Source organism: Peromyscus maniculatus, chromosome 1, assembly GCF_049852395.1.
Source record: "Peromyscus maniculatus bairdii isolate BWxNUB_F1_BW_parent chromosome 1, HU_Pman_BW_mat_3.1, whole genome shotgun sequence".
Lineage (NCBI taxonomy): Eukaryota > Metazoa > Chordata > Mammalia > Rodentia > Cricetidae > Peromyscus > Peromyscus maniculatus.
The window spans coordinates 31,345,571-31,367,463 of record NC_134852.1 but is presented as its reverse complement, the minus strand read 5'-3'; the positions used below and the strand labels follow the sequence as shown (position 1 = coordinate 31,367,463).

General features: G+C 42.5%; 1 protein-coding gene and 1 long non-coding RNA gene across 2 annotated transcripts in view; one reads left to right on the top strand and one right to left on the bottom strand.

Annotated features, from left to right (window-relative positions):
- Positions 1-897: 897 nt before the first annotated feature.
- LOC121825728 (uncharacterized) overlaps positions 898-21,893 on the top strand; it is an 84,754-nt gene continuing 63,758 nt past the window's right edge. The window contains exon 1 of the long non-coding RNA XR_013051705.1: positions 898-1,735. This is a non-coding gene — a long non-coding RNA (uncharacterized LOC121825728). The remainder of the gene's footprint in view (positions 1,736-21,893) is intronic.
- On the bottom strand, positions 13,824-18,209 carry LOC121825727 (CD177 antigen-like). The gene is made up of 5 exons (XM_076561216.1): positions 18,081-18,209; positions 15,823-15,997; positions 14,792-15,016; positions 14,577-14,702; positions 13,824-14,278 (listed from the first exon to the last, which is right to left on the bottom strand). Exons 1-5 carry the CDS (start codon positions 18,207-18,209, stop codon positions 14,058-14,060), a joined length of 876 nt encoding a protein of 291 aa, XP_076417331.1. The 3' UTR covers positions 13,824-14,057.

Below are 21,893 nucleotides of genomic sequence, written 5' to 3'. Positions count from 1 at the left end.
AGTTAGAGAATGGCTCTCTCTTTCTTTAAACTCAAGCATGTTGTTAAAAGGAAAATGCAAACTCCCTGTATCATGCCACAAGAAAAGAGCCATCTTCTGCTATGGGACAGGAGAAAAACCAAATTAATAAAGGGACTTTTCTATTACTAATCTCAACTCTTTGATTCTATTCTGATTCTTTAAACTTTTCTTAAAGTATGAGTCTATATCAAAATTCACAAGATTAATATACAGATATATATACATTTTAAACTTTGTTAAGATATGAATGATCATACAGAGTACTAACTAATTCTAGAAAAAAAGGCTTCAATTAGCTGCCTATACATGTCTTTGTGTTCGAGTCTCTTATCAGTTTTCTGCAGGAAATCACGGCCAGGCCTAACATCAACTGAAGTCCATGAAGAAGATGGGTCCCCACAACAACAACAATTCCACGTGGACAATAATAATATCACTAAGCTGACAAACATCATTTACAGGTCAGCTTTGAACTACAAAGTGCTCAGAGCAATTTTGAGATGACTAGCTGAGATGTTGCAGTCTCAAAGACTACCTGAATAAGGACTTGAGTTAAACCTTGAACTTTGGCATTATACACAGACTGGATAACGAAGGATATAGTTACATTTCCTAGAATTTGACAATTAACCTAAATTTTTCTTTTCAGGATAAAGATACCTTCGCCCATACCCAGAAGGAGGCAATTTTAAGAATACGACGTCCACATTCCCAAAGAGGTGGTATGGGGCAAGTGGTTTTTTGGTTTTTTAATGGGTTTTGGGTCTGGGATAATTTTCATTGTTTAGGGGGGGTGGTTACAAGTTGTTGACAAGGGTTAGAAAAAGGGCTAAGCAAAGGAGATTAGATTTAAGGTTCTTGTTTTTTGTTTTTTGTTTTTTGTTTTTTTAAAGAGCCGGGCAGTGGTGATACATGCCTTTAATCCAAGCACTCGGGAGGCAGAACCAGGCGGATTTCTGTGAGTTCAAGGCTAGCCTGGGCTACCAAGTAAGTTCCAGGAAAGGCACAAAGCTACACAGAGAAACCCTGTCTCAAAAAACAAAAAACAAAAGAAAAAGAAAAAGACAATTACTAGTTTTAAATACTTTACATTGGATTGGATTGTTTTATATTATATACAAATTATATATATTGAAATTGATATTGTTAGAAAATGCTATATGTATATTTCTAATTGTACTTATACCATTCATTTAACAATGTAATGCAATTTTCTGATCCTTGAATGTTATTATTACCAACTGTTAGGATATAAAGAAATGAAAGTTAGTAGTTAGACATTATAATAGAACTTGTAGTCATATTAGGTATGTTTTCAAGATTGAGCAGATATATTTTAGATAGACAGGTCATCTTCAAACCCTTCAGAGATCTACAGAATATGGCATTTGAAATGTTTTAATAACTTAGAAATTTTTTCCTTTTTGTTATGACATTTTGGCTCCTGGCAGTACCAATCTACTTCAGAGAGAATATGGGCATTGAAGAAACTGCATATGGAGTTAACTTTCATTGTGGCAAAAGTTAGCCACTGAACAACAAAGTATCCTCGAATCAACTGCTGACAACAGGACAAAATGGACAGACAAGACATGAAACAAAGGACTACTGATTCTTGCCAAAACAAGTGTGGTTATGGCTTTATCAAAAGGCATCTTCTGAGGCCAGGACAATATGGCACCATCCCTGAAGTGGCCTTCGCAATCCGGAAAAGGTACAGTGCCCTTTTCTTCGAAGGCAGCTGAACAGGCAGTGGGCCAATAGCTTCTGATGTGCAGCTTCTGATGAATGGCAACTGAAACAGTTATTTTTGAAGAGTAACTAAACTCACACCTCTCAATAGTAGACTGGCATTTAATAGAAGGATATGGAGAAGAACGGGATGCTGAGATAAAGCCCCCCCCCCCACACACACACACATAGCCAAGAAGAATGGACAGCTGAATTCAAAAAACATCAATAATTTCCAGAAATTAAAATCCTGAATCATGGCATGACACCAGTGGAATTCAGGTGTTTCTGGTACATAGACTGCTCTCACCCAATGTCAGGTCGAACTATTAACTATTGTAGTAGTGTACATCCTACTTCACAAATGAGTCTGTCAGATACACTAAGCCTATAGGCTGGAGATGCTGCCCCAGCACTGCGGAGAAACCTCAGGTGACTGTCCAGGCAGCTGGCTCTTTCTGTTAACTCACACTTTTTTGGGAAGCTGCTTGTATGCACTTCCTGTTTTTATTTTTTTTAGGTAATATTATTTACTTCTTGGGTCTCTGAGGGAGTTAAAATAGTTAGTTATAGTTGAAGATTAGTTATGATAGAAAGTGAATTAGGTACATTTTGGACTTACCAAAATAGGATAGATAATGGACTTCTTTTCTGTGAATTTGTCAAATACAAATGGACTAGACATTGTTTAGGTATTTATTACTTGTATATATGGTATATAGTTATTGTACTTTTGTATATAGTTTTTCTTATGTTAGTTATAACCTTTTTCCTTTTTTCTTTTTACTAAAATAGAAAAGGGGAAATATGGTGATATTTTATTTGTACTGAAATGTGATTTTATTTGTATGTTAATAAATAAAGTTGCCTGGGGGTCAGAGCTAATAGCAAGCCATAGCAGAAACTGGGCAGTGGTAGTGCACACCTTTAATCCCAGCTCTTGGGAGGCAGAGCTAGGCGGATCTCTGTGTGTTCAGGGATACAGCCAGAATGGAGACACACGCCTTTAATCTCAATACCAACCATGGAAGACCTGGAGGTCTGTACAGACAGGCAGTGATGAGGAGGTCATGTGGTTGGGTTTACAACCAATGAGAAGGCAGAATAGAAAGTTTATAAAAAAAGACAGACAGGAAGTAGGTCTCTTACTGAGGAAGATAGCAGCAGCAGTGAAGGGTAAGGTTTTTAGCTCTTAGCTATCGCTCTGACCTCTTGGGCTTTCATCTTTGCATTGGCTCTGTGTTTCTTATTTAATAAGACTGTTATATATACAAAATGCTAACAACCAAAATTTGTTTTCTGTTTTCATTTTGAGACAGAATCTCATGGAGCCCAGGCTGGCTCTGTAAGAGCTTCTTTTTTTAACCATTTATTAATAAACAAATCCTGTGCACAAATATTAAGGAAAAAGAAGACCAGAGGCTAATGCAAGTGACTTTGAAATACTTCCTGGCTGGAAAAGGCCCAAGCTCCTTCTCACCCTGCCTCTTCTTCCTGGTCTTGTCCATCCCTAATATAAATCCCACCTCTTAGACTAAAAAGCTCCTTTCAATTGGATAATGGACCAGGGATAGAATTCCAGTAACATTTCCTCCTTTTTGTCTAATTAAGAAGGAAAGGTTCTAAGCCTAATGTAGTACAATTATATACAATAAGAATTATTATCAAGTATTGTCCAAATAGGAAAGAAAGGTAATAATTTAACAAAAATGAAGCTACATACAACAAGAACAATTATCAAGTAAGAAATACATTCTCAATATGCTGTCCACAAGGGATTGTCAAATTTATAGAGATTATTCCATTAGTTGTCCTCTCCTGAAGAGTCCAAATATCTTTCACCAAGATTCAGGAAAGCCGAAACTGTAACTGTCTAGTCTACAACCCCATCAAAGACCTGAGAAGGATGGGTGTGCATAGCAAGCGACTTCCAAAAATATGAGAAATGACAGAAAGAGCTGTCTGTCTGGACAGTCACCCAAGGTTCCTCTGCAACATTGGGACATTTGTCTTGCTTGCAAGCATAAAATATCTGACAGACTTTTCTCAGAAGCAGGAAAATTTGAAGGTCTGTCCTAATCTGTCTTGGCAAAGTTCAATAGTCACTTTTCTTTTGTCCTGCTGGTCCAGTTTGGACAGCATACTGTCAGTAGTCAAGGCAATGGCATTTACTTGCCCAAATGGCTAGCTTTTGCCACAAAGAAACCAAACTCCATAAGAGGTTTCTTTTGCCCATCATTCTTTTTTTTTTTTTTTTGAAGTAGATTGGTGCTACCAGGAGCATATGTGTCTCATGTCATAAAAAGCCAAAATCATTAAAACATTTTAAATGCCATATTCTGTAGGCCTTTCAAATATTTGAATATTACCTATCTCTCTACATTATATCTCTGTATGATCTTGAAAACCTAACTAATTTGACTGTAACTTTGGTAGTTACAGGTGGCTATTAACCTGTATTTCTTAATTATGTTAAATAGTTTACACAGATAACTTTCAAGAACTAGAAATTTACATTACATTGTGAAATGAATTACAAAGGTACAATACCTTAAACAAGAGCATAAATGCATGTACAGTATGTTCTAACAACAATAACCTTAAATTTGTATCAATATACAAAAATCCATACCAATGTAAAATATTTGAGACTAGTATTTGGGGTTTTTTTGTTTTGGTTTGGTTTGGTTTGGGTTTTTTTTGGTTTTTCAAGGCAGGGTTTCTCTGTATAGTTTTGGTGCCTGTCCTGGATCTCACTCTGTAGACCAGGCTGGCCTCAAACTCACAGAGATCTGCCTGGCTCTGCCTCCCGAGTGCTGAGATTAAAGGCATGTGCCACCACCGCCCAGCTATTTGTGTGTGTATGTTTTTTTAAGTTTAAAAGTAGATTCAATGCTGGGCGGTGGTGGTGCATGCCTTTAACCCCAGCACTCGGGAGGCAGAGCCAGGCGGATCTCTGTGAGTTCGAGGCCAGCCTGGGCTACCAAGTGAGTCCCAGGAAAGGCGCAAAGCTACACAGAGAAACCCTGTCTCGAAAAACCAAAAAAAAAAAAGTAGATTCAATAATTTTCCCTTTTATCTTATCATCTCCATATCCCCCTTTTTCTTCTCAGAATGAGATACCCGAATCTAATCTCCTCTGTTCAGCTTTTTCCCTGACCATTACACATAACAACTTGTAACTAACTCCCCTAGCGATGACAAATATCCATCCCCCAGTGAAGGACCAAAAACCACCCACCCCACCTCTTGTGAATGTGGGTGTCATGTTTTCTAGATTGCTTCCTATTGTATTGGGGACAGAGGCGTCTCTAGGAGACCCTGATAAACTTGAAACAGTGGTCAAGTCCTGGGAGAGGTAGCTGTATCATTTGTTGTCATCTCTGTGTGAAAAGAAAGTGTAAGGCTTATCAGAAGTGCTGGACTATCTCAGCTAGCCACCTTGAAATTGTCCTGAGCACTTTATAGTCTAGAGCCGATCTTTGGGTGGTATTCTTCAGTTTATCAGCATTACTACAATCCAAGTAGAATCATCCTTGTGGGACCCCATCATGCTTTTGGAGACTTCAGAGACCTCTGCTACTAATGTTTATTGTTCACTGTGGAAAGCGTAGACACATTAAATGTCATATGCTGTAAATCTTAGGTAGGTTAAAGGGGCATGATCTATTAAATATATCTGGGATATACAGGCTTAATTCCTAAATATCTGCTTTAGACTCCAGCCTGAAATCACATACAGGAAGGTACATGAAGCCTAAGGTTAGAATTAGTACTCTATGAGACCATTAATATCAAAACAGAAAGTTTAAAATTTTGAGATAATATTCACACTTTAAGAAAAATTTTAAAGATTCAGAATAAATCTGAGGGGTATGAGATTTGACAATAGCAGTCCCTAGATTTTGGTCTTCATCTGTCCCATACCAAGTGGCTCTTCTGATAGGAGATAGTGACTGGATTTTCTTTTAACAAGCATGCTTGGGTTTAGAGAAGGAGAGGCACACTCCAACTCCAAAGCCAGATTTAGTTTTGAATTGGACTACATAAAGATCACCTGCTTAACCTGTATGTAGAGTCCAGCAAAAACAGACTTTGAAAGGTTTATGAAATTTTACCCTGTTGGAAGTATTCTATATTACTAGGGCAGATTACCCCTTTTTGGAGGGATAATTTTTGGGGAGTGGTTCTCTTTTTTTGATGTTACATTTGTTTAAAAGTCTTTAGATTCCTCAGTTGGATGGTTTTATTTTCCTGGAAAGACAAAAGCAAAACCCTGCCCTGACCTCAAAGTTTTTCCTTTGTTGGGTATCATTTGATGTCATTTTAATCAAGAGGTCTCTCTCGTTTGAATGGAATCTTTACCAGCTTTGATGGTATCCATAGGTTTTCTTCTCCTGTGGAAACAAAAGCAAAATCCACTTTACTTAATTTCTTGATTTATAACCTGCCTTTCTTGATTTATTTGCATTGAGGTAGTATGTAGAATATAGAGGCTTCAGAAATTGGTGTTCCTCATACAATGTGAGGAAGAATACAACTAGTTCTTTTTGTAAATTGAAGCCTGTTGCTTTTGGGATATTTGTTGTTAATGTCTCCCAAAAATTACTGCAAGCTCTTTGTCAATGGTTATTTTCTGCCCATAAAGAAGAAATTTCAGCATTAGTAAAAGGTACTACAATTTCTGCTATATTCATTTCCATTAATTGACAAAGACTCAATTTTCTTTTAGAATCAATTTAGAACCCTGTTCTATATAGGTCTTTATTTTTTGTTCTGTTTGTGTGGCAAAACTATTCATTCCAGAATGTTATCTTCTCCATACACAAGAATTCCAGTAGGAGAATGAGTAGGAGATAGAATGACCAGGATACAGTCAAGTCTGGATCCAAGCAATACACATGGGCATCTGTAATTTTTTTCTCTACCAGAACCAATTCTCTCTCAGCTTCAGCTAACAAGTTTCTAGGACTATTTTAAGTCCTCATCACCTTGTTAGGTTTGAAATAAAATTCTTAGTTCTTGATTTGTTAATCTAGTTGTGGGCTCTAGTCAGTCAATGTCTCCCAGTAATTTTTGAAAGTCATTAAGAGTCTGCAGTTGATTTCTCCTGATTTGTACTTTCTGTAGTTGAATTTTTCTTGTAAACCTATCTTATATCCTTGTAGTTAATAGAATCTCCTCTTTGTATTTTTTTTCCGGGAGCCATTTGTAATCCCCAGCAAGACAATATTTTCTTCACTTTCTTCAACTTTTCTAAAGTATCTACATTTGAATCAGATAGTAAAATATCATTAATATAATGGTAAATTATAGATTGAGGAAACTGTTTACAAATTATTTTCAATGGCTGTTGTACAAAATATTGGCACAAGGTGGGGCTGTTTAACATCCATTGTGGGAGAACTTTCCATTGCTACCTTTAAATGGGCTAGGAATTATTATAAGTAGGCACCAGGAAGGCAAAGTTTTCTCTATCCTGTTCTTTTAAAGGTATAATAAAAAAAAAACAGTCTTTTAAATCAAACACTATAATACGCCACCTTTAGATAATGAGAAGGCAGGTTACTTCCAGGTTGTAGGGAGTCCATTGGCTGAATTATTTTATTTACAACTCTTAGATCTGTTACCATTCTCCATTTTCCAGATTTGTTTTTAATGACAAATATAGGAGAATTCCAAAGACTGGTTGATTCTTCAGTATGGGGAGCTGCTCCTGTACCAGCTAGTCTGACCCTTGTAATTTTTCTGATGTCAAAGGTCATTGTTCCACCCAGACAGCCATTTAAAGGTAGGGTTGTTGGTGCCTTCAAGAGGTCATCAGCTGTTTTGACCTGTTTATGTACAATTTGAACAGTCTGTGACTGCTCTAGAGAATACCTTTTAATATTGCTCTCAGAAGCATTCTCTACTTTATGGTTTGTTTTTGAGATTGGAGGAATGTTGATCTCTGTTTTTTACTGCTGTAATAAATCACATCCCCATAAGTTCATGGCTATATTAACCACATATGGATTTAATTTTCTTCACTGTCATTTCGGCCCTAAGCATTCGACCCATCTTGTGCTTTGTTTCTCCTGAGATAAAGTTCTAATTCCTAGAAGCTGTATGTTTATCTCCTGAAGAGGCCAATTTGAATGCCAAGATTTCAGCTCAGTTAGAGTTGCATTTGCTCCAGTGTCCATAAGACCTTCATTTTCAATGCCATTTATCTGTATTGTTAACTTTGGTCTTTGATTGTTTATAGAAGTTTATCAAAATATTTGTTTTATGATTTCTCCTGAAATTTTTGCTTTATCTTCTAAAGCTGTTCTGTCATCCAGAGCAGTCTTTTTTCTTTTCTTTCTTTCTTTTTTTTTTTACAATAGGCATTAGGTCTTTTAATTGCTCTGTGGAGGAGTTTCCCTGATGGCAACAGAAAATGGTTGAACCAAAGTTCACATGGGGACCTCTGAGAGGCATCCCCAAGAGTCATCTTGATGGCAAGGGGTTGCCTCGCCTGACCTTTGTTGATCTGGATTCATTAGTCCAATGTCAGCCTTTGCCACACATTCTGCATATTCCAGAAGGCTGGGGCCTTGTGTTTACATGATTGCTAGGAAAAAAAAAACCCAAACTATTGTTTTAGGAATGCCCTGCCAACAGTCCCTTTTTGGGTGATCTTGTTTACCACAACTAAAACATATGACATTTTGATTTTTCTTTAAGCCTTTGGAAACCACCTCTCCTATGCAAGCCTTGTCATGATTATGAGATTCAATATTGAATGTATTGCTGTGGGATGGTCTGTATGTCAAATGTGTTGCTCTGATTGGTCAATAAATAAAACACTGATTGGCCAGTAATCAGGCAGGAAGTGTAGGCGGGACTAACAGAGAGGAGAATTGAGAGAACAGGAAGGTGGAGGGAGACACTGCCAGCCTCCGCCACAACAAGCAGCATGTGAAGATGCCGGTAAGCCACGAGCCACGTGGCAAGGTATAGATTTATAGAAATGGATTAGTTTAAGATGTAAGAACTAGATAGCTAGAAGCCTGAGCCATTAGGCCAAACAGTTTAAATAATATAAGCATCTGTGTGTTTATTTTATAAGTGGGCTGTTGGACTGCCAGGGCTTGGTGGGACCCAGAGAGAAAACTCTCCAGCTACAATATATCTTGGATTCATTCCTCAATGGGTGCTGATCTTGCCTTTAAAGGCCTAATTACCCTTTTGCATTATGAATTAGAATTTTCTTTTTTATTTTTATAATAAGCTTTACTTTTTTTCTTAAAATAGATCCTCCACTAAATTAAAGAAGCACACTTAATGCCATTCAGTCCTTCACAGTTTGAATAATGAGATCTTCTTCTACTTGATCCTTTTAATAATTGTTATTCACAGAGAACAAGTGCTGATGTGTAATCGTGGGTCAGAGTGCTTTTGTCCAGGAACCAGCAAAGCATTTCTGAAAGTCCAGAAGAATCATTTCCACCTGTGTGAAAGTCCAGGCAGAGCCTAGGAATTTTCAGTAGACCATGAAGGCTGGAATTCTACTTCAAACTTTTCCTTGAATTTTAAACAGTCTCTTCTTTTGTCAAAATATTTTATCCAATGGTGGGGGCAGCTGGCCTTGAATGAGCTCCTCAGCGGATGGCACTGAGCTGCGTGCGTCCTCTGCCACTACACCTGCCTTTCCTTCACGGACAGGGCTGCCATTCCTGAAGGGGTCATGCAGGGAAGGATGTGACTGACATGTGATCACAGGACTAGCCTACAACCTGAGGCTGAGGTGCTAAGGGCCCTGAGACTTCTGGTCCCACACTCAGCCAACTGAGGATCAGCCAGCGTGGGAGAGTGTGGTGCAGAGTTCAGTTCCTGTGCTGCAGAGTCGCCCAGCAAATTCATGACCAACACAAGGAATCTCTCACTGAGAAAGTGCCAGCCTCGGGTTGACCCTTCCGGACCACCATGAATTAACATTTTCAAAAGCCAGATATTCAATTAGTATTTGTCTAGCTTCTGGAGTTGGCATCATTCTATTTACAGCTGAAGTCAATCTTTGTAAAAAAAAAAAAAATTGTGAATGTTTCTTTTGGGCCTTGTATAACTTTAATAAATAACTCAGTTCTCTTTCTGACTTTCTTAACTCTGTCCCAATCATTCAAAGCTGTTGTACAGCCTAGAGTCAAGGTGTGTTCATCATATATAGAGTGTCTTTGTACATTAGCATAATCATCCTCTCCAAGAAAGGGGTCTTGGGAAATAACAATACCTCTAGTCCTACTTCCTTGTTCAACAGTCCTAGCCTCATCTTTCCACCAATTCTTCCACTGTAATTGAGGACCAGGCTCCAATACTGCTGTAACTAAATCTTCTCAGTCTTGTGGGACAATTCTGTTACTAGTTGCCCATGAATTTAACATCTGCCTCACAAAAGGGAATGCATATCATATGAGACTATTGCTTCCTTAAGTCAACTCTAACATTTCTACAGGATTCCAGTGAGATCTGACACAGCTTTGAGGATATCTGTCATTTGGTGGTTGTTCCTGTGTGGTGACTGGATAAATTAAGGTTTATTTTTTTATAATCTTAGACTGCTCCTTTCTAATTTCATAATGTAATAATGAGGTTGGTTCTCATTTAAACTCCTTTGTCTGTATCTGAATATTTTTATTATCTGTTTTAATAACTTCTTTCAATGCTTCTAACTTATCAGTCAAAAGTTTATTATCTTCTTTAGTAATAATTTGTAGGACTTATATATTATCAGTACTAATATTTTCTAAGGCTTATATCTTGTGGTGTTTTCAAGGTTGATTTCTCATCAGTCCATTTCTCCTATTTGGCACTGATATAAAAGCAATTTTTAAGGATAAAATACAAATTGCCAGACTGATAATATGACCGACTTTATTTAGTTGTTTATCTCCTCATTTATTTTACTATATGTATCCTGTCCATAGTAGGAAGACGGCCTCGTTCTCTGCATTGTGATCATTCCCATTTTTAACATAGGGAAGGTTTTAAAATTATCCTTTCCCTTTTTTCTTTTTTAAATTTGATTATTTATTTATTTTAATTAATAAATTCATTTAATAGCCTAGTTTACCATTTAAAAGTTCTCAGGTGTCTTTCCAGTTCTGATGCCTATCCTCTGGGTTGTGCAGATGTAGTGACCATGTCTGACCAGCAGGTGGAGCAGGCGCAGCACCAAGGCAGCATTGCTATGGGAGCTGCAGGTGCAGAAGCTGCAGTGACTTGTGCTCTGGCTGGCGTCCTTGGTGACTGCCTTGGGGAAATTCAGCAAAGCAACTGGGCTAGCCTCTACCCTGGTGCTTGCTAGTGCCAGGTAGAATTGGCCGGAGAGGCACAGCTATGATACAAGGGCCTTGCTGGAGGCAACTACAGTAGCTGTGGGGTGTGGCTTTCCTTCCTGCCGCCAGGGGCTTGATAACAGCTGTAGGGCCCTGGCCCCCCATTTTGGGTAGCTGTTGCCTTGCTTGCCGACCTTGACCAGGTGTCCTCCCTATGCTGATTCCCTGCTGGTTTTATTCCTCCTGAATGCTCACCTGAGGTTCTTTGTTTGTGTATCCTGCATAATGGGTGTTAACAGCTTAGATGCAAGAATGTAGCGAACTTCTGCCCTCCAGGGTTCTCCCATTGTGCTGTAAGCCTGTATTTAAGGTTTCCTCCCTCCTTCAATAAACAGCATTCGGCATTCTGCTGGGGCGAATGACCCGCTGTTTCTTGTCTCTATTTTTTAATCCACAGCCCCTCACTCAGATGTGGTGATCAGGTGGTGGTAACCACAACAAACAGCAGCCTCAAAAGTTCCAAGCCCTGAGCCTGTCTCAAGGCCAGCTGAGCTGCCTGGATTGGGAGCCTGGATTGGTTGGAAAAAGCTCCTCAGGCAGGAAAGCAGCCTAGAAGGGGGTATGAGGAAATAGTGAAGGGTCACTCTGGCTCCCCTTCTCAGGACTAACAATGGCGCTCATAAAGTCTACCAATGCCCTACTTTGAGTGCCAGATATAAATGATTTCTTTTACCATTTATTAATAAACAAATCCTGAGCACAAATATTTAAAGGCAAAAGAAAACCTGAGGCATATCCAAGGGACCATGAAAACATACCACCTCTGCTCGTTTCTCCACTCGAGAAGTCCCTTGCTCCTCACCCCACCTCCCCCACCCCAGCTTTTGTGGTCCTAATTTTTTTGTTTTAAATTGTTTTTGAAACAGGGTTTCTCTGTACAGTACTGGCTGTCCTGGAACTGGCTCCATTTACCAAGCTGGTCTTAAACTCAGACCGGCAGGCCTCTGTGTCAGGAGTGATGGAATTAAAACAGCGTGTTTCAAAGGCAGGTCTGTGCCTTTGTCTTCCAGCATCTGTTTCCCAGGACTCTGATGCTCCATCACTGGGTGTGGTGGCATGAACCAGGATGGGGTGCAGAAGCAGGATGTCGGGAGTCAAGGCAATTCTGATTGCTACCAGCTGTCACCCCCACCCCGAACTGCTTTTCTGTGTAATCTTTTCCCTCTTTTTCTGTTCATGATGTGAACTAAGGGGGACGCTGTGTAAGGTTATTACATAACAATACGATGATGGAGCAATGGTTCATGGGATCTTACCCTTCTATACGGAAGACTCCAACATGTCAAAGAAAGGTGGCTAGTAAGGATGTGGTATCTTTTGATAAGTAATTAGATTGAGAGACAGATAGGGCATTAATAGCACACATTTGGGGATGTGTCTCTTGAGTGTGTTTCCAGAGAGAAAAAAATGGGAGTAGGGGCAACCCACCTGGCTATGGGCAGGGCACCATGGCATGGCTGAGACCCATCATAACAATGTTGCCATGCTTCCCTTCCAAAATGAGCTATCATGCTGCCAACAAATCTTCCCTCCATTTAGACTTTTTTTTTCAGGTTTGCATCACAGCAATGAAGAAATTGATTAATCCATGGGCCAGTGTGTGTGGACTCCCCTGCCGCAGTGGATCAATGGCCATTTCTGCCTCTCCAGATCCACTCTTCCAGAGTTTCCCTATCTCAGCAATGTGGGTGTCAGATCTATGGGGACTGCCTTAGTCTCTAGGTTCAGCCTTTGCATGTCCAAAAGGACAGTGACAACTGGGATATGAATTTCCCAGCTCCCTCCTTACAGAGCCACTGCTGGGCAGGATGCAAGTTTCAGCCCAGAATGAAAACTCTAAAAACATCAGTCAGTGAGATGGTTCATTGTGGGTAATGGGACCTGCCTCTCTCTAAGCTGATGAACTGAGTTCAATGCCCCAGAACCACACTGTGGAAAAATAGAACCAAATCCTCACACACACAAACAGCCGAGCGAGGGTCACAGGTCACACAGAGTAAGGCCCAGTGACCAGTGATCTCCCAGGCCCCAGTGAGGCCCTGTGCTTTAGCTGCAGCACCAGGAAAAAGCAAGGCAAAGCAAAGCAGCCTTGGAGTCACCCATGTGTTGTGAAAGTTTCCTCTGAGATGGAAACATTCCATCCTGCAGGGCAGCTGCTTAAGCAGGAAGCTAAACAACTCAAAAGACCTTCAGGAAGTCCCTGAAACCAACCAGATCCCCCAGGCCCCTCTCAGCCAGGGCAAGCAGTAAGTTACAAAGGAGACTCAAAGACCAGACCAGCTGCCTGGAAGAAGCAGAACCCAGGCGAGCTGCCTGGATGAGGTTTAGACCAACTGAGGCCCCTGGGAGGACGCCCTCTGACATGCTGAGCTGCCTGCAGGCTGTGCTGTGTGCTCCAGGATCCCAGCTCTGGGAGCTGTCACTCATGCAGGGGTGGGCTCTGGTGAGGAGCTGTCTTTGAGTCATTTCTGCTCCTGTAAGTAATTCTTGACCCAAACATTTTCTTGTAAGTAACTCCAATATAAAATGGATTGGTTCGCCAAGTTAGACTTTGGCCAAGGGGTCCCAATCTGCAGTGAGTAGATGTGTATGTTGAGTCTCCCCAGGAAACATTTTGTCACAGAGCACTATGGAGGCCAGGCCTTGGCAGAGCAATGGATCCCACTGTTGGTGTTCAGCTGGTTACATAGAAAAACAAGTATTTGGGGAAAAAACAGTGAGTTTATTATTCCACATGTGTGTTGAACGTGTGTATGTCCCCTCTGGGGCACAGTGAGTTCAGCGCCTCCCATGTAGAAATATCAGGAGGCAGAAATGTGTGGTGAGGGTTGATGGCACCAGGACAGCACAGGGTGACACTTTCATGTGTAAGGTCATAGGTTATGACGTCAGAGGAGGGATGGGTATGGGCAGCCAATAGGGATTAGGAATCACCGGGAAATGGGTTCATCTGAGAGGACCAAGCCCTCCAGACAAAGGGCTAAGGAGAGCCCCAGCCCTAACACCCAAGCCAGGGTGACAGGGACAAACACATGTGTGAATGAGTTTAGTCATTGAGTTCATGTTTTCCAACACGCTGAAGATCCCAAGTGTTTCGTCTTTCTTAAATATGTCTCCAGCAGTCACGTCCAGACATCCTTTAATGCTAAAATTGGCATTAACTCCACCTAGAAGATGAAGATCCAGTCAGGTTCAAAAGGAAGGAAGGGATCGTTCAGGAAACCTAAACAACCTCACACCCAGGAGTCCAAGCTCCAGCCCCCCTCCTATGGATGCAGGAGCCCAGGTCCTGAATTTTTCCCTCAGTCCCAGGGTTCTAGACTCCATCCACATTCCCTCTGCTGCAGCAGTGAGGGCCTCTGACCTCCCCTCACACTCAGGGGTCAGTCCCCATCCCTCCTGCTGAGTCCCTGGAGTCATGGCCTCTGTCTCACTCATCCTGGGGATGCAGCCTCCAGCACTCACCTCCTTCAATGGCAATGTCGCCGTCATAACAACCAGTGTCCTTTGGACAGAAGACAAAGTTTTTGTGGCAGGAGCCCTGATAGTGCAAGCAGACAGGACACCTGATGTTTTTTGACTGATAGGAGGCTGAGGAGAGAGGAGGAGGTGGCTGCACAGTGCGTTCTCAGCTGCAGCCCCAGGCAGATCCCTCAAGTCTCTGTACCCAGAACCCAAACCTGAAATATTGATGTAGTCAAGTAGGACTTGGCTGATGGCAGCACTATTGTGCAGATCACTTTCACAGCATTTGATATACATGGCAGCCAAGATTCCAGGTCTATTGGCATAAACCTGGACATGTCCTGCATCAGGAAACTCATCACCACACATAGTGAAATCGTGGGTATCCTTATCTACATGAATGCCTGAGCCTTTGCTCCTCACTAGGAGAGATTTTTCACTTAAGAGGCACGAGAATGAAAGCCAGGCTTGGATGGGGAGGATGGCCAGGCCTGGGCGCCCACTTCTTGGGTCCCCCGACGTTCCCCCTCCCAGGGAGAGCACACTGCCCAGTGACAGTGGGACACAGCATGTCCTGTGTCAGCCAAAGCCTGCAGCACAAGCCTGGCTCCTTCTGCCCTGCCCCTGCACATCCCATTGAACAGTCTCCACAGCCTGCCCTGAGCCCCTCCTTCAGGCTGCAGCCTCACTCTGCTCACCACCTCCTCTACCCTGCTGGATTTCCCTGCACACTCTGCCCTTCACACCCACAGCTGGCTCCCTGTGGTCTGCTTCTCTCCTTCCCCACTTCCCTGAAAAGCTGCCAAAGGACCCAGTGGCTTAGCAGAGCCGGAAACAGGCCCAGCATCCTTCCTTCCTGTTTCCCATCCTCCCTCTGTCCCTTAGTCCCTCCTCCCCGTTCCTGCACTCTTCCCCAGTCCTGAGTCTCACCCAGTCCAGGCTGCTCGGGAGCTCCCTATACAGCTGCAGATGAGGTCGGCTGTCTCCACCCACAGCTCATGCTGTCTTTACAGACAGGTGCCACACACACACACACACAGTTCACGTGATAGTGGGGAGCCAGCCCAGGGCTTTCCCCCTTAATCTTCCCAGAGCTTCCTCATATACTCCCATCAAGACCCGGAAAGCAAGGCATGGGAAGAGAGCCCAGGCCTGGGGGGAGCTGTGCAGGCACGGCAGGGAACACAATCCAGGGCAGGGCTGGGCTGGCCAGTACAGGAGTGTGGCTGTCCATCTCATCTCACACCTACGTCTACTTTCAGGACTGTCTCCTGGCATATCTCCTCATGTCCGGTTTCCTTGGTCGCAAATGATTTCCATTCAAAAGGTCTTTTAGTGAAGCCACTGCCAAATTTACACAAGATTCTCTTGTGACATTTCAGAGTATCTGTGGAGAGGAAAATCAGTAGGGTGTGTGAGAGTCAGGGAGCCGCAGTGTCTGTCCCTGCAGCTTGTAGCTTAAGGGAGAACATTACATTCTGAGTTACATTCCCAGTGCCCTGGTTGTGACATCCCTGTCTGGATTAAGAAGGGACTCAGAAGTCAAGGCTTCCAAGTCTGCAGCTCTGCTCACCCTGTTCCTCCCTGAACACCTGCTCTTCTCAGAGCCTCCTCATGGATTTAAGCTGGTTTTTGAAACTTGGGAAGAATTTTGAAAAATGTTAAGAAGCAACCATGAAAAGATTAGGGACAATATGTGGTGTTTAGTACTCTGCTTGTATTGGTTAGTGTTAATGGGAGAGACAGAGAGATTGGAACATACTAAGTCTTATCAGAGACAGATTATTTTAAAGCACCTGTTTCCTTTACTAGTTTAGCATCTAGGAGACAGGTGATCAATTGTTTAAAGCATTTTACAGTAATAGATGTTTACATTAAAGTCTTTTTTGTAGCGCCCAGATGCTTTTGGATCTGGGGGTGTAAATACCTTTTAGCTGTTACAGTTTCTTACTTGATGATCCCTGGACTCCAGTTCTGTGGTGGTCCTGTACCATTAGCTGAACAGTGAGTTAGAACAGGGAACTGGGAAGAGAAAAGCTTGTGGTGAATGAGAACTTTTCTTTTTTGGAATTAGGGACAAGGCAAAGATCAGGGCCCTGTCTGTGCATGTGAGAAACACAGGCGAGTAGATCTGGAGTGAGGTAATGAAATGAAAGCTCCTATCTTAGCTGGAAATCTTTTCCCATTAAGTAACTCTCAAAGTGCAATTAAGTCTGGTCAGATGGGTAAAGCTGTCCTCTGTACCCCGACAATAGGGAAATGAGGAGAGGTGACATCCCAAAACTCCCAGGACCAAGTCAGTGGCTCTGGTGTTCAGAAGGAAAGAAACAGATCGCTTCCCTGCTGCGTTCTGGGTTCCCTGCCATGTCTGTAGCCAAGCCTAGGTCTGCTGGAGGTCTTAGCTTGATGTACCCATGTGTCTTGGTGCCCGGGGGCAGTCAGCTGACCGGTTGTCTTTCTAGGAGGCACTTTCAACAAGGCTGTTGATGGCCTGGCAGGGCATTCGCTATCCCGTGGCCTTTTCCGCACTTAAAACAGGGACCCAACAGCTTTTGGGAGTTAGTGAGTGCCAGCACTTGGCAATTTTGTTTTCAGCCTTTTGATCTCTTCCCTGGCACACCTTAAATGCCACAGATGACTCTTTTGTCTGTGGGGTCAGGAGCCTTGCTCTCCAGATGCTTAAGTTTTAGTCGGGGAGATCTGGGGAACAAGAGATGGATTTTACTCCATGTCCTGATTTTTTTTTTAATGATTGATGGCTTAAGGACAGCTTTTGGAAGATCTGCCAGGAGGCAGACTATACACTGATCCTTTTGGAAGACTTGCCTGAGGCTATAAGCAGATTTTTGGTTTAAGAGCCATCCTGACTACTGTAAACTTGTTTGCATGGATCTTAGCCACTTCCAGACCGACTGGGCCTCTCATGGAAGTTTGAGTCAGCAGAAGAGGAACAGTACAGAGCCCACCCACCGCCAGAGACCGGAAGTCAGCAGAAGAGGTTGCAGGTGGCAGAGGAAAAGAAGACATCAGACATGGGGAGGGAGGAGGGTTCAGAGCTTTAGCAGAAAGCTTGGGGATAAAGTAACTCTTTTATTTGCCCGTTAGCTGGCAAAAGTTCCCGCAAAGTTGTTATGTGGCCAGATTTACTGGTATCCACCAGTGTAAGGGGTAAATGTATCCGCCCCCTTGTCCCATGGCTGTAGCCGAGAGAAAAATAAAAAATTAAAATAACAAACTGGGATCAGACTCCAATCTCAGGCAATCCCGAGGAGAGAAGAAAGATCTATGAATCAGCTCAGGTTAACCCTCCGCTTTGTCAAGGGAGAGCTAAGGACTGAGGCATGTGCGGCAGGTGGTCCACCTGGTGGACCAAGGCAGCACTGACCCCCTCCTCAGGAGCAAAAATGTGCCATTGCCAGCGCAGCAGCCCGAGGACAACCCCAGGGGTGTCCGTCACAAAGAATATAGGTCAGACCGCAGCCGCGAGAACGGGGGAGCACTCACTGTGTAGTGAAGAAACATGGCAGTAGTGGCAGCAGTTGCGGTAGTATTGGGGGGTCCAGCGGAGGCGAGGAATGTGGGCTCGAGGTCTCGCTGGAGTGGGGAGGAGGTGGCAGCAGTGGTGGTGGTCATAGCTGGGCAGGTCCTCGGTGATCTCCCTGAGTCTGAACAGCACCAATGAAGGGGTGGAGTGGCGCTCGTGGCTGGCCGTGGCTGCTGAAGGTATACAGTGCTAGTGGCTGGCACTAGATGCTGTGGTGGTGGCAGAATCATGAGCCATGGTTACCTTTTTAGAGCTTTATTAGGAGAGAGAGAGAGAGAGAGAGAGAGAGAGAGAGAGAGAGAGAGAGCCAAAGAGACACAGAGACAGAGACAGAGAGACTGTGTGGAGGAAGAGTACAGAGAGAGAACACAGAACATTTGAGAAGGCACGTTCACATTTTAGGCTGGGATGCAGTTGCCTGCTGATGAGGTAATAAGGCACCAGATGAGATTCCGGAGCAGCTGAGCTGCTGCATGTATACAGAATTCTTACACCCTTCCCTTCTCCTCCACCTATTTACCACCCATAACTGGTGTCCTCTTAAAGGATAAGGTAATCATGTCAGGCCTCTGAGAAACTCTGAGAAGCCTTTAGAAGGCAGAAAATTGTGGTTGGTCCCCATCTCCCCAGATTAAAGCCAGCTTCTTAAAGGGTTGTAGAGATGGCTACAGAGCACTTGCCGCTCTTCAAAACACTGCGTTTGGTGCCCAGTACTTAGGAGCACATACCCTCCTGCAGGCAGACAGGCAAACAGGTAGGCAAGCAGACAGAATGAAGAGAACTGAGAAGGAGCTGAAACCCTGATTATTGCTCTTAAACTGACGAAGCTGTCACTAACCTAGTCGTCAGTGCTATCAGAGATCTGAGAAGGATGACTTTCACCTGAGTAAGCAGGAAGTACAGACCAAGCCACTCCCAAATCTATTAAAAACCACAGTGACATGCTAGCTCCCTGGACAATCACCGTGGGTTCCTCTGCGGTCTTTGGGGACAGAGGTCACAGGGCAAGGCCAGTCTGTAGCCACCAGACTGTGAACATCTGACAGGCTTTCCTGTGGAGTAGAGACTTGGACGGAACTGGCCTACCCTGCCTAGGGAAAGGGAGGCAATCAGCTCCCCATATCCTGCATGTCTACAGTTTGCACAGGGTCCTGGTGGCAGGCAAAGCAAAGGGTAGTTTTTCATCCAATGGCTGGCTTTGTCACATTTAAAGCCAGCTCCAGGTGGAGTTCTTCTGGGCCCTATCATCTTCTTTGGAGAGCTTGTGGTCACTGCCAGGAGCTGGGGTCTCTGTCTGCCATAGTAAACTTTTTCCATTAAACATTTTAACAGCTATTTTTTTGCAGATCTCTGAAGAGTTTGAGGACCATCTACCTATTAATATCTATACTAAACAAACTTGGCTTGTTGCTAGTTATTTGTTTCAGGCTTAGCTCTCAATAGATATACACAAGGCTAAATAGTGCTTGTTCCTGTAAGTTATCACATTAGTACATAGCATGACTACAAGTATAGTTCTGAACACATTAAAGTATTTGATCATTTATACGGTGCCTATTAACTTGAATGTCTTAATCATCTTTAACAGTTTTCAATATGTTAATATCTTTTATAATATTTGGATTTTATAGCTTTATCCCTGTTAAGCTTGAGCCTTAAAAACAACAATTTTTGAATCAAAGTTCTTTTTGTATCAAAATAAAACTTTTAAACATAGCCACAGTCCATAGGGAGACTGGCCACTTTTCTGATCCTTTTAGAGTGCACCATTATAGAATATTGCAGTTTTTGTGTGGCTTAGTTTATTCAAATAGCTAAAGCTTAAAGTGAGCAAAGATGCAGAAGCTAGACAACTATTACTGTGAATCCGAGTGGACCTTAGACATCTCTAATTCTTATTTATCAAATAACACCTCATTTATCAAACATATGTTGTTACTTACCTAAAATTTTTTTCGAAGCCTAGTGTTGAACACTTAGCAAAAACATAAGTAGTTAGGTGTAAATCTCCAAGTCAGCTTTTGTTAATCTGAGAAGATCGTTATAATCTTAAAATTTCACCATCATATACAGTATATTCCAAACCAGAGTTGAATCACATGTGTAGTGTAGCAAATGTAATCTTACATTTCTATCATCATACAAAAATCCATACCAAGCTACTGTATTTTGGAGACTCGTTGCTTCTTTTGTCTGAGAAGAGGTACAGTGATAAACTACAGGGCTTAGTGGGCTGATTTTATACTTGTTGCTGTATGCCACATGGTCATCTAAAAATGAAGTCACTTGGTCTGTACTCCTTAACCTTAGTCAAGGTGACTGCTAGTCATGTGGCTGCTTACATCTTCATGAGGTCATCAGCTAAGATGGTTGCTGCTTAAAACATGTTTTCCTGGTAGATCTATTTTTCAAAACAAGAGTTGAATCCAAGTTACATAAAGAATGTACTCTGCACCAGAGTTAAATCACATACATAGGATGTGGTAGCAAATTAAAATTCCTATGTATAGGTTTTATTATAAGCCATTTGCTGTAACTTTGTAGCCAAGTTTTATTACAGATTTTACAGATCCTATAACCACATGCAATGAATTTACAAATCCTGAAATAAGCCCTGTTTACACAATAGTCTTTACAGATTTCTTGAGAGCAGAACACAGAAATCATAGAGATAAAAGATTTAAGAGTGGAAAGTTGTAGAACCTTAGAGATAAGAGACTTTGGGATCACTGGCTTGTGCTGGCAGAAGCTGTTACAGTCTATGAGAATTTGGAACTTGAGTGTGCTGTCTTTGGCCATTGAGCTCTACTGAGGCCAGGCTGTTTTCAGTAAGACAGCGAGCAAGACTTTGTAAGAAAATCTCTGAGTCTGAGAAAGGAATTGAGTCAGAGGAGAAAAGGTCGAGAAAAGAACTCCACCATGGGGAGGGTTAGGCAGCTAAGAAGAAGAGAACAGTGTGACCCAAGGGACAAGGAGGAACTAGCAGGAGCTGCACTGAGGGAGGGCTCCAATGTCACAGAAGGCACGAGGACATAGGGAAACTGAGGGACTTAGCAGGCAGCTCCTAGGGGAGGCAAGGCAACTGGCAAGATGAAAGCCCAGGAGGGCTGGAGAAGAGACAGACAGGTAGCTCTGAGGGGAAGGAGGCCAGGAAAGGGTCACAGACCCAGGAGCGTGTGGAGAAGCTGTGGAATTTAGTAGGCAGCTTCTACCGGCAGGTGAGGAAGTTCCAGGAAGGCACTGAGATGAGCCGTGAGGGAGCTGCATGGGTAAGTGCTGTAGTAACAAGAATTTCAATCCAGGGTGTCCCCAAGCAGACTTAGAGACTAGTCAAAGAGAAATGTCCCAAAGCACAGGGGGAGACATCCATGTCGCAAGTGCAGGAAAACATATGGACTCCAGCTACTATCCCAGAAGCTACTACTTGGAAAGGTCAAGGACTTTTCTGAAGGTCAAGCCATGGCTTAAGAAGGCTTGGTGATATTTTGGCTTTTGTATGTACAATGATTTTCTTGTAGCTATATATGCTTCCAAGAACTCCTAACAGTGTATTTTATCTGAAATACCTGTCAAGTACCCAAGGCCAAATGATCTCCTGAATTAAGGCCAGTTAAACTCAGGCCCTCCTTTCTTATACAGCTTTAGTGGTGTTTATACTAACATCATAGACTCCTAAAAGTTACCTAACCACCTCTAGGAATGTAGTTTGAGCATATAAATTCCCTTTTTTTGATATACTATCTAATCTTAGCTCTTAGTTGACTTCCTCTACC

What these genes read in the sequence shown, in the direction of transcription:
- LOC121825727 (XM_076561216.1), bottom strand. Translation starts at nt 18,209, where the DNA reads ATGACCACCACCACTGCTGCCACCTCCTCCCCACTCCAGCGAGACCTC. An exon ending in CCATGTTTCTTCACTACACA is followed by an intron (nt 15,998 to 18,080) that starts GTGAGTGCTCCC and finishes GCGGCTCCCTGA; the next exon opens with CTCTCACACACCCTACTGAT. An exon ending in AGTCCTGAAAGTAGACGTAG is followed by an intron (nt 15,017 to 15,822) that starts GTGTGAGATGAG and finishes CGTGCCTCTTAA; the next exon opens with GTGAAAAATCTCTCCTAGTG.